Source organism: Carassius carassius, chromosome 12 (genome assembly GCF_963082965.1).
Source record: "Carassius carassius chromosome 12, fCarCar2.1, whole genome shotgun sequence".
Lineage (NCBI taxonomy): Eukaryota > Metazoa > Chordata > Actinopteri > Cypriniformes > Cyprinidae > Carassius > Carassius carassius.
In genome coordinates, this window is record NC_081766.1 from 3,392,606 (window position 1) to 3,405,198 (window position 12,593).

At 37.6% G+C, this 12,593-nt stretch overlaps 1 protein-coding gene across 1 annotated transcript in view; it reads left to right on the forward strand.

Moving 5' to 3' along the window:
• The first annotated feature begins 8,261 nt into the window (after window positions 1-8,261).
• Window positions 8,262-12,593, forward strand: part of LOC132154491 (CMRF35-like molecule 5) — a 21,122-nt gene continuing 16,790 nt past the window's right edge. Inside the window, exons 1-4 of the mRNA XM_059563057.1 lie at window positions 8,262-8,513; window positions 8,615-8,911; window positions 8,965-9,009; window positions 9,085-9,115. Of these exons, the coding sequence (XP_059419040.1) occupies window positions 8,408-8,513; window positions 8,615-8,911; window positions 8,965-9,009; window positions 9,085-9,115 (479 nt within the window). The 5' untranslated portion in view covers window positions 8,262-8,407. The remainder of the gene's footprint in view (window positions 8,514-8,614; window positions 8,912-8,964; window positions 9,010-9,084; window positions 9,116-12,593) is intronic.

Consider the following 12,593-nt stretch of genomic DNA (forward strand, 5'->3'; position numbering starts at 1 on the left):
GATCCGACGGTAGCTATTCGCATCTCAGCTTGTCTAACAGACATTTCTTCCTGGATGATGGGCCATCACCTTCAACTCAACCTTGCCAAGACAGAACTGCTTGTGATTCCAGCAAACCCATCATTTCATCACAATTTCACCATCAAGTTAGGCACATCAACCATAAATCCTTCAAAAACAGCTAGAAGCATTGGAGTTGATGATCAGCTGACTTTCTCAGACCACATTGCTAAAACTGTCCCATCCTGCACTTTTCTTTCTTTTCTTTTACTTTTCTTTCTTTTCTTTTTTTTCATGAACTATGGGCCCCTACCTATAAGCTTTTTTTTTTAGCTTCTTTGGGGGACCCATTCACTATACCAAATTCTGATTTTTGTACCCCCGCTGTATTATAGAATTTGCTGGTAATGGTATTTGTGAATAAATCTACTACTACTACTACTACTACTACTACTACTGCAGATTTGCTTTATTCAACATCAAGAAGATCAAGCCCTTTCTTTCGGAACATGCAGCACAACTCCTTGTTCAAGCTCTTGTTCTTTCCAGCCTGGACTATTGCAATGCCCACTTGGCAGGTCTTCCAGCCAGTTCTATCAAACCTTTACAATTAATTCAGAACGCGGCAGCAAGATTAATTTTTAATGAGCCAAAAAGAATACATGTCACACCTCTGTTTATCAATTTGCACTGGCTTCCAATAGCTGCTCGTAAAATTCAAGGCATTGATGTTTGCCTGCAAAACTACCACTGGCTCTGCACCCATTTACCTAAATTTGTTACTTCAGACTTATGTGCCCTCTAGAAGCTTGCGTTCTGCAAGTGAACGTCGCTTGATTGTGCCATCCCAAAGAAGCACAAAGTCATTTTTACGGACTTTTAAATTAAATGTTCCCTCCTGGTGGAATGACCTCCCCAACTCTATCCGGACAGCTGAGTCCTCAGCCATCTTCAAGAATCGGCTTAAAACCCATCTCTTCTATCTTTATTTGACCCTCTAACTTTAGCACTCACTATTCTAATTCTATTCTTTAAAAAAATCTAACTACCTTTCTAATCTTTTTATATTCCATTTTCTTTTCATTAATTATGCAATTGTATGTGTGTGTGTGTGTATGTGTAAAGACCTCTAACACTAGCTTGCTCTATTCTATCTGTTTTCTTTATATTATATTATTTAAAATCCCATGCTAGGTGTACTGTGTTAACCTAACTGAGACTTGTTATAGCACTTATATATCATTGCTCTTTTTGATTGCTTCCACTGTCCTCATCTGTAAGTCGCTTTGGATAAAAGCGTCTGCTAAATGAATAAATGTAATGTAATATATACATACATATATATATATATATATATATATATATATATATATATATATATATATATATATATATATATATACATACCTAAAACAGAGACACTAATTGATGTGTCAGCATTCAAGCATTTCAGCCGGTTTATACAGATCACTCTTTACAGCAGATTTAGTTCACAAAGTTTTGACCTAAATATGATTTTCAGTTATAATAATTGATCCTAAATTTCAACATTAATAACTTTTAACCGCATCAGACGCGCTCGCTCACAAGATCTCCCGGTGACACACTGGCTGCGTGGTGTTTCTGCTGCGTGTCAGTTGCGTGGCGGCTGCTTCGCGTTTTCTGTCTTTACACACCAGAACCGTGCCTGACGCGGCGCTGGCGCGCTGCTTCTGCGGTAGGTGTCATAGAGGGAGGCCGCGGACAGACCAGGCTCCTGTCTTCATGACAACAATATCAACTTATTTTTACACACCTACACCTGCGCCTACTGATAAAGGACACCGTCAACAGTATTGACGGCAAAATATACTGTTTGACAGGTGCAATATTTGAAAATCGATAATTATTTATTTATTTTTTAAATTACATTTATATCTGAATTTATGTCAACCTATAGACTTTCAAACATCAAGATGTCATGAATTAAGATATATTTGTGTACAAAATGACATATAAACAAATTTTCCTATTATATTTTGCCTGGAAACGCTTCCACGTGAATAATTGGCGTCGGTTCTATTTCTAGCATGCACGCATTTTCCGCGCGGCTCGAGCCGCGCCTGAGACGCGCGTCTCACGCAGACAGTCTGCAAGCTCTAACCTGTTAACATGGGAGCCGAATTCAAAACGGACACGCCACGCAGCTGAGACGCTTGCGCCACGCATCCAGTGTGTCGCCGGCCAGTGCACTAGAGACTCGCACTAAAGGTTAATTTGAATCAGTGAGTTGTCGACTCTGGGACAGCTGCAATCGGATCATTCTAATTCGTAAACGAATCGTTTGGTGCGATTTGCGATCCAATTGAAAGACTTGGTTCGTTCATGAATCAGAGACCACTTCTGTGTCGGAGCACGTGATATATGGACGATGTAACGATATGTTTTATGAAATGTAGTGAAGTAAAAACTACGATCTTATAATTTGGAATGTAGTGAAGTTAAAAGTAAAAGTTACTCAAAATAAAACTACTCCAGTAAAGTAGGCCTACACCCAGGGCCGTAGCTGAGGTTTGCGGGGCCCCGGTGCAGGTTGTACCAGTGGGCCCTGTTTGAAATTGTTTAATTTATATGTTCATTCTATTTATTTATTTGTGCTAGTTGCACAATGTTTAAGTTGTTTCATGTTTGTAGGTGTCCAGGTACAGAAAATTATTAAATATAAAATAGCACTGCATAGTCTTCACTGTAAAAATTAAATTAACTGTCAAACCAAAATGTATTCAGAGAACATTTCTTACATTATCACAGTTTATTTGCTCTAGTTTATAAAATGGTAATAAAATATGATAAGAAATCAGAGTTGAACTGTCAGAACAAATTCATCTTGATAATATCAGATAACTTTGATAGAAAGATATGTAATGGATAACAATCAAACCAAACTTCAGACAACTGTTAGTATGGCAATATTTACACAACTATCAATACTTTGTTGAACAATTACCAAGCAATGCTTAATTCTGTTAAGTCTGTGGTGTGAAAAGGTTGCATTAGCAATTCTTTTTTGGGTATAATATGTCACAGTTCGCTTTATTTTGCTATACTCACTTACCTAAATTAATTAGAGTGTCCTGCACCTACTATTAAAACTTTTTTTATATATAATATATGGTGTCTGAATAGTTTTTGGTTTGACTGTGCACTCATTCTTGTTAAAACTACGGAGTAATTCAATCAAGAGCACTGAGCAGTGAGTGATTTTCTTAATTTAATTTTCTTGGATTAACATTGCAACAGCCAGTAGCTAAATAAGGTGCGGTCACTTTAAGAGACAATGAACGCATCCAATATAATACACATCCGATTTTTTTCTCAACTGTTTACATTCACTTAAGACATAACCAACAGTTTTTTCGAACATACTTTCCAAGACGGGTATTTTGACATATTTTGTATTTATTTGTCGGCACAAGAGCAAAAAGAGGCAAATTCTGTGTTCAAGTGTTTTGAGATGCCTTTCTCTGCTTGAGCCCTAAACGCCGTGAGTACTGAATTGGGCTTTTTCACATCCTTTTCTGTTTGTTTAAACTGCGATTTGTATTTGTTCGTTCAGGTGCAGGAGGAAGTTCGAGGAGAACTTCGCAAACGAGAGCTCGGTTCAGTGTCGCTGTCTGTGAGACGCGGATCTGAGACTGTGAGATGCGTGTGCACCGAACACAGCACACGAGTAACCAGTTCAGCTTTTCCGCGTCTTGTGTTTGAATGATTTAAACTCTTTTGAATGTTTAAATTGGAAAGTGGTCAGGCTTAAAAACATATGAAAATGATAAGCTTTCGTGACGACACGCAGCAGTGGGCTGTCAACTGTCCTGATCATCGTTTTAGGCTAGCTTCAGCCAGACGGTTGAGATCGCCGGGGCCCCCCCTCGGCCGTGGGCCCCTATAATCGTCACCACCTTTCACCCCACTTGCGACGGCCCTGACTACACCACTTGAAAAAATGTGCTTAAGTACAGTAACGAAGTAAAGCTACTTCGTTACTGTGTATTTCACGTTTATCTGTCTGTAAGAAAGCAAAGCCTTATGAGTGACTTGTGCAGTGTGAAGATTTTTTACCATCAGCAATTATTCTCAACTAACAGTGCAGCAAGTGTGTGAAAGAAGTGTGAATCTTTACTAAAACATACAGAAGCTCTGATAACTCATATCTCACTGTTTACTAGGGCTGAAACGATTCAAGTTTCAAGTTTATTTGTATAGCGCTTTTTACAATACAAATCGTTACAAAGCAACTTTACAGAAAATTATGTTTCTACAATATTTAGTAGTAGCTAGTAGTTTGTGCACGTTTGACAGGATTTTAGAAAAATAAAAATAATAATAATAATACAAGACGTAGTCAGCTAGATGATGAACTATCAATATTATTAATTAATAGTAATTATATGATGCAGTCACACATGTAGCAATAATTGTTAGTTCTGTTTGTTGATTCAAGGTTAGGATCATCTGGGGTCCTCTGAGGGTCAGCATCATCTCTTCTCAGGTGTTCTGGATGCAGACTGGAGCTTGTGTAAATCCTAGTTAGCACGGGATGTAAATCCCGTGGCAAAACATAGAAACAAAATAGAGACATCATTAGCATAGCTGCTGATCCAACAAAGTAAAATTAGTTTAACCCAAGCTAAAGAATAAAAATGCAGATGCAACTACACTCACAATTTAAGAGATACATTATTCGAATGCTTGGCGAAAGAGATGCGTTTTTAATCTAGATTTAAACAGAGAGAGTGTGTCTGAACCCCGAACATTATCAGGAAGGCTATTCCAGAGTTTGGGAGCCAAATGTGAAAAAGCTCTACCTCCTTTAGTGGACTTTGCTATCCTAGGAACTACCAAAAGTCCAGCGTTTTTTGACCTTAGGGTGCGTGATGGGTTGTAGCGTGGTAGAAGGCTAGTTAGGTACGCAGGAGCTAAACCATTTAGGGCCTTATAGGTAAGTAATGATAATTTGTAACTGATACGGAACTTAATAGGTAGCCAGTGCAGAGACTGTAAAATTGGGGTAATATGATCATATTTTCTTGACCTGGTAAGGACTCTAGCTGCTGCATTTTGGACTACCTGTAGCTTGTTTATTGACGAAGCAGGACAACCACCTAGAAGTGCATTACAATAGTCCAGTCTAGAGGTCATGAATGCATGAACTAGCTTTTCTGCATCAGAAACAGATAACATGTTTCGTAGCTTGGCAATGTTTCTAAGATGGAAGAATGCAGTTTTTGTAACATTGGAAATATGATTTTCAAAAAACAAATTGCTGTCCAATATAACACCCAGATTTCTGACTGTAGAGGAAGTAACAGTACATCCGTCTAGTTGCAGATTGTAATCTACAAGATTCTGTGTGGTGTTTTTTGGTCCAATAATTAATATCTCTGTCTTATCCGAATTTAATTGGAGAAAATTATTTGTCATCCAATCTTTTACATTTTTAACACACTCTGTTAGCTTAGATAATTGGGAAGTTTCATCTGGTCTCGTTGAGATATATAGCTGAGTATCATCAGCATAACAGTGGAAACTAATTCCGTATTTTCTAATATTATTACCAAGGGGCAACATGTATATTGAAAATAGAAGGGGACCTAGGACGGATCCTTGTGGCACTCCATATTTTACTGATGATAAATGAGATGACACCCCATTTAAGTAAACAAAATGGTAGCGATCGGACAGGTAGGATATAAACCGTCTTAGAGCCTGCCCTTGAATACCTGTATAGTTTTGTAATCGATCTATGAGTATGTCATGATCTATGGTGTCGAACGCAGCACTAAGATCAAGTAAGACTAGAAATGAGATGCAGCCTTGATCTGATGCAAGAAGCAGGTCATTTGTAATTTTAACAAGTGCAGTTTCTGTGCTATGGTGGGGCCTAAAACCTGACTGAAATTCTTCATACAGATCATTTTTATGCAGGAAGGTGCTCAATTGAGCAGACACAACTTTTTCTTAAATTTTAGACATAAATGGAAGATTTGAAATAGGCCTATAATTTGCCAGTACACTAGGATCTAGTTTTGGTTTCTTAATAAGAGGCTTGATAACCGCCAGCTTGAATGGTTTTGGGAAATGACCTAAAGATAACGACGAGTTAATGATATTGAGAAGCGGTTCTTCGGCTACAGGTAACAGCTCTTTTAGTAATTTAGTGGGTACAGGATCTAATAAACATGTTGTTGGTTTAGATACAGTGATAAGTGACAAGTTTATTTAGCTCTTCCTGTCCTATATTTGTAAAGCACTGCAGTTTATCTTTGGGTGCGATGGATGAAACTGAAGTGTTAGACGCTGTAGAATCTACATTCGCTATTGTATTTCTAATGTTATCTATTTTATCAGTGAAGAAATTCATAAAGTCATTACTATTTAACGTTGGTGGAATATTAGTAACTCGATTACAAAAAATGATCGAGGCAAATTTTTCTGCCTGGAAGCCTCTTTTAATTTATTTTAAATCTCACGTCAGGTTCTTGCGCAATTTTTTTTTTATGTGACACAACGCGTTTACGTCACCCACAAAGCGGAAGGAGACACAAGCGCTGAGTCCGAAATCGCATACTACAAGGAGTCAGCAGTGTTTTGATTTGAGGGCGCGGACAAACAAGAGAACAATGTGGTGTGTGTCCATTGCAAGATAGAGCTGGTATACCACAACTAGGGCCCTATGATTTCTGTGATGCAGAAAACGTGGAGGGAACCGCGGAATCCAGTCATAAAAATGGAATTTACAGTTTAACGCGGAATGGCACGGAATTTGCCAAATTTGTCAACCCGTCAAAATAAAAGTCCGGTTAAAGACTATTGATGTATGCTTTGCATACTATGCATTTAAAAAAAAGGAAACTTAGTTGTTCATTTTAAGAGACCCAGGAGTCTTATTTTCTCTTGCATAATTAATATTGCACTTTAATTAAGCAAAAACACATTTTATCCGATTACTCGATTAATCGTTGGAATTTTTGGTAGAATACTCGATTACTAAAATATTCGATAGCTACAGCCCTACTGTTTACCATAATATAGTCTATTTTATCTATTGATCTGTGTTTTATCAGCATATAAATGTTGAAAAGCCTTTGTCCACTATTAATCTCTGTACAGAAATGGTGCTTCATTCACATCCGGTTTCAAGTCCTATTAAAATCTGAAGGTGTTTGTCACGTACTGCATATAAATAAATGTAAGAAACTCACTTCAGCAGTGACTGACTTCAGTAGTTCTATAATTGTAAATTAGCAGTAGAAAATAAAAGTGTTGATACCCAGAAACCACAAAGGAAAACACTTTAATATCGACTGCAGTGCTAGTAAATTAAATTATTTTTATCAGAATAATCTTAAATGTCTTGACCAAGTGATGCAATTGTAATTTGTGTTTTTTGCAACATTTGCAATCAAACATTATGACATTTTATTGTAAATTAAGTTTTTGTGACATAAGCAACTGAAGAGCACGGAAGCAGGAAGTGAGACTGAGACCGTAAGAACTTAAGGTAATTTACTTCTCCTCGAGTGATGAGCTGTTTCTGTAGCAATATCACAAAGAATACATGATGAAGATGCAGGGAGAAGAAACATTGCAATGTTTTAACAGAAGGACTGACAGTTTGAAGTTCATTGTGTTTTTTCTTTGGCTCATAACAGGCAAGTGTTCTATATTTGTAGTTTATTCACACGATTCGTCGACATGTTCTGTTGTATGGCATGCTAGACTCTAAAACTTTTAAACAGTGTTTTTATCATTATTTTATAAGTACATACATGTATTAATAGAGAAATACATTTGTCATGCCACTGGAAGATTTGGTGATAATATATCTATTATAAGCAGTATTTAAAAGTTTTTTTTTTCATCGAGTTAGGTAAAGTATTTTCAGCACAAGCACAAGGGTTAAGATAAACCTAGTGAAGGTAGAAAAGTGTTTAAAAGGCTAAAAACTTGAAAGAAATAGTGACCAGTCACAGGACATGAAATAATGTACCTTATACGTTCATGTCAATTTTAATCTAAAATCATTTTTAAAAAAGTCTAAATACATAATTCGCAACAATCGTATAAGCTATGGACTTAAATATTAAAAGAAAATGTAAAATAATTGTACCATGACAACTTTTTTAAAAATTTTTATCCAGGTCCTGAATGTACAACAGGTTCAGCAAGCAGACGGGTAACAGTTCAGACTGGAGGAGCACTCATTATTCCATGCTATTATAACCTGAAATACACTGATCACAAAAAATACTGGTGCTTTCATGCCAAGTCATCTTACAATTACTGCAGTATTCTGGCATATGCTAATGAAACCAAAGGAAGAGTGTCAGTAATTGATCATCCAGATCAGAGTTTCTTTACTGTGACTATGAGAAACCTGCAGCATGAAGACACTGGATCTTATTGGTGTGTTGTGGAGATTGAAGGAATATTAATAGATGAGAGTGAGCAGCTTTATCTGACAGTTCAATCAGGTATGAGACATGTTTCACATTCAGTTGAAAAATTTGACTAATTCCTCAGATATCACAATCCTAAATGATGTGTGTGTGTGTGTGTGTGTGTGTGTGTTCAGCTCCTGATGTGTCTGTGGTGAACAGCAGTGTATCTGGACATGAAGGTGGTGATATCAGTGTTCAGTGTTTCTACACGTTAAGATATAAGAATAAACTCAAACAGTGGTGCAGATATAAAGATAAGAGCTGTTACACAGTGGGGAGGACTTACACATCCCAGAATCCATCAGTCCAGATCAGTGATGATGGGAGAAGATCCTTCATTGTGCTGATGACTGGACTGAGACTCACTGATTCTGGCTTGTACTACTGTTCTGTAGGAGACCTGCACGTTCCTGTTCAAATTAATGTCTCTGGTAAAAACTAATCAGAAATTAAAACATTGTTTCATATTTTCCTGTGTCTCTAGAAAATTCACAGGTTCCTTTTCTCACTCTCATTGAACCAAAACCAGGTAATACAGATCTCACTGGAGGTTATGACACAATCATAAGAAATCACTTAATCTTTTTTTTTTTTTTGACAGAAGCTGTGACCACAGAAGGATCTGAGAGAAACGGGTTGGTAGTGTATTAAAATATTAATCAATATTAATGTTTTCTATCATGGACTTGATGTATCTGTTCAATAGTTTAATCAATTGTCTTAATATGTAGTCTATTTTTGTATCAGGGGTTATTGCTTATTGTTGGTCTTTTAGTCAGATTTAATTTGGTTCATTTTTCTGTTGTTTCTTAGCAGAGATGCAACTGCTAACTCATCTAGAACAGTGGTTCCCAAACTTTTCCATTCCACGACCCACCTAGACAAGTGTAATATATTTCACGACCCACCAAAATATTAAAAAAAAAAAAAAAAAAAAACAACGAGTGAAATTACTTTAAACCTAATCTTACTTAAAATTTTTATGACAGAAATTAAGTATTTAAGAAAAATAACCATTTTATTTTAGAGTACAACTGAAAATTTCACTACAAATTTACAAGTTTTAATTTTTGTTTACTGGCGTTAAAATATGTAGTGTCCATAAAAACGTGAAGCAGGCTCACTCCAGTGAAGTGTGATCTGCGCTGCTGTGTTTTGTTGCATTCATGATCCTTCCGTGTGTGTCGGCGAGAACGGAGCACAATCCAACACTTTTTTAGAAAAGCATAAGAAGCAAAGCAGAACTATCTAAAACAGTTTGGAGATTAAAATAATTGTGAAATAGGTAAAAAAAAGACCGATTGAACCTTTTAATGACATTGCTCTGAGACCTTCAAAACACGCAACGCACACGGACTTAATTGCAATTTGAAAATCACACTAAGGATATTGCAGTTCATTATTAATGTTGGTGGGCTATATCGTTGTGATGAGTGGGTTCCCAGTTCCCGCCTCCTTCTTCCTGTGATTGTGAAGATTTTAATGTTTTACACTGGTGCCGAAGCCAGGGAGGAAGGAGGGGCGCGCTGCCGAAGATCCTTCGCCGCTGGGGTGAATCCGCAGTGCCATCGAGCAGGGCGAAGGAGTCTGCCGCCGAGGGTGCTCGATGTGGTGGGCTGGAGTGAGTTGCCGGGGGGGGGGGGGGGGGGCGAACTCACTCCAGCCCACCGCCTCGATGACTCCTTCGTGGAAAGAGGTGGGAACCGGCGGACAATCAAACAAAGTTTTAATAACCAAATAAACACAAAACAGCGCGACAGCCCCTCTCGGATGACTGCCGTGCACAAATAAAAAACAAACACAAAATAAAACCCAGGCCTGGTCCTCTCTCGTCCTTCACTGTCATCGCTCCTCTTTTGTATCTTTCCGATCTCCTCCGTGGTTCTTGAGACCGGTGAGTGTTGCTCATTTCCCAATCACTCCACCGGCCTAGCTCTGTTCCCATGGCACTAGGCCCCGCCCCACTCGTCACATTCGTGCAGCCCTAGACTGAACTGTGTTAGTGTCTGTGTGTCATTGAAACGCAAAATTAGCTGCAGCCAAGTGACTTTGTGCGACCCACCTTGTTCCATTCCGTGACCCACGAGTGGGTCGCGACCCACAGTTTGAAAACCCCTGATCTAGAACACTAGTTTCAGTTAACACTGATCAAACAGTGAAGAGCAGCAGAAGGAGTACTGAAATAAAATGTTCCTTGCTTAAACAGATTGAAACACACAAAAAATTTAGCCAATCAGAAGCATTTAAATTAGTTGAGTCAATTCAACTTTATTTTTTTTCTCTTGAAATTGCATTTGTTAGCATATCGATAAACATAGTAATGGGCAGGATATATATATATATATGTATATATATTTTTTCAACATCAAAATAGACTTATTTTGTATAAATAAAAGTCAGCAACATATTCATGGCTTCAAAATGCTGTTGCAATTATTTGTAGAAGTAATGACTTTTAAAGCATTGCTATTGTAATAGATTTTTGCCACCGCTAGGGGCCACTGGTACGCTTATTGCGGATTAACACCTATTCTGCCACCACCTTTAATTTCAACCCGGTCTGGTCCGGGAGGAGCACTCAAAACACACTCAAGAACAAGAATTACCAAAGAGTGAACTTTTTATTAACAATAGCAGCCATTTGGAATTGTCTCACTTAAATATCCTGATTACATACACTGGTCATATTATTTCATTAAACCGTGACACACATAAGGAGAACCCAAGTACTTCATTCCAAATACAGCAAACGATAAATTAGGTGAAATCTCATGCACAGCACACTTAATTAGAAACTCCAAACCTAAATCACATGCTCTATGTGTAATAACCAGCACAGGCAATCAACATAATTCGGGACAGTAATCACAAATGACTGAGAACAACAACCACAACACACACAACTCTGTAATAATAAAATAATTTCGGACTTCCCTGTCCACTGTGAGGACTCAACTTTCCCCTCCGCAGGAATGCTGAGAAGGTTTCTTTCAAACAGCCTGCCAAGTCCACCTACACTCTCTTCCCTATCTATCTAAGTCCCCCCTCAACTTCTTCTTTTGCATGTATGTTTATTTTAGTTTTCGCGGAAATGCAATCTCTTTCTGTGGTGGGTGTGAAATGGTTCAAAAGTAAAACACCACTTTAAAGGGTTAGTTAATCGAAAATCATAATTATGTCATTAATAACTCACCTTCATGTCATTCCAAACCCGTGAGACCTCCGTTTATCTTTGGAACACTGTTTAAGATATTTTAGATTTAGTCCGAGATCTCTCAGTCCCTCCATTGAAACTGTATGGTATACTGTCCATGTCCAGAAAGGTAAGAAAAACATCATCAAAGTAGTCCATGTGACATCAGAGGGTCAGTTAGAATTTTTTGAAGCATCGAAAATACATTTTGGTCCAAAAATAGCAAAAACTATGACTTTATTCAGCATTGTCTTCTCTTCCGTGTCTGTTGTGTGAGAGAGTTCAAAACAAAGCAGTTTGTGATATCCGGTTCGCGAACGAATAATTCGATGTAACCAGATCTTTTTGAACCAGTTCACCAAATCGAACTGAATCGCTTTAAACGGTTTGCGTCTCCAATACGCATTAATCCGCAAATGACTTAAGCTGTTAACTTTTTTAATGTGGCTGACACTCCCTCTGATTTAAAATAAACCAATATCCCGGAGTAATTAATAATAATAATAATAATAATTCATTTTATTTAAAGGCACCTTTCTGAACACCCAAGGACACCTTACAGCAAACAACCAGTGAAATAATAACAATATAAAAATAAAATTATAAAATTTACAGCATAATTACATCCATCACACAAAGAAAGGAAAACTGCAATTCACACATAAGCCTGAGTACAAAGATAAGTTTTTAGACAGGATTTAAAAATTTGAAGACTGTCACAATTCCGTATGTTGGGGGGAAGCAAATTCCACAGCCGAGGCACCACAAAACTAAAAGTTCTCGCTCCCATTGTAGTTAAGCGAATACGTGGCGACACAAGGGAAATAGAGTGAGACGATCTCAAAGAACGAGAGGGAGTATAAATGTTTAAAAGATCAGTGAGATACGGAGGAGCCAAATTATGTAAAGCCTTAAATGTG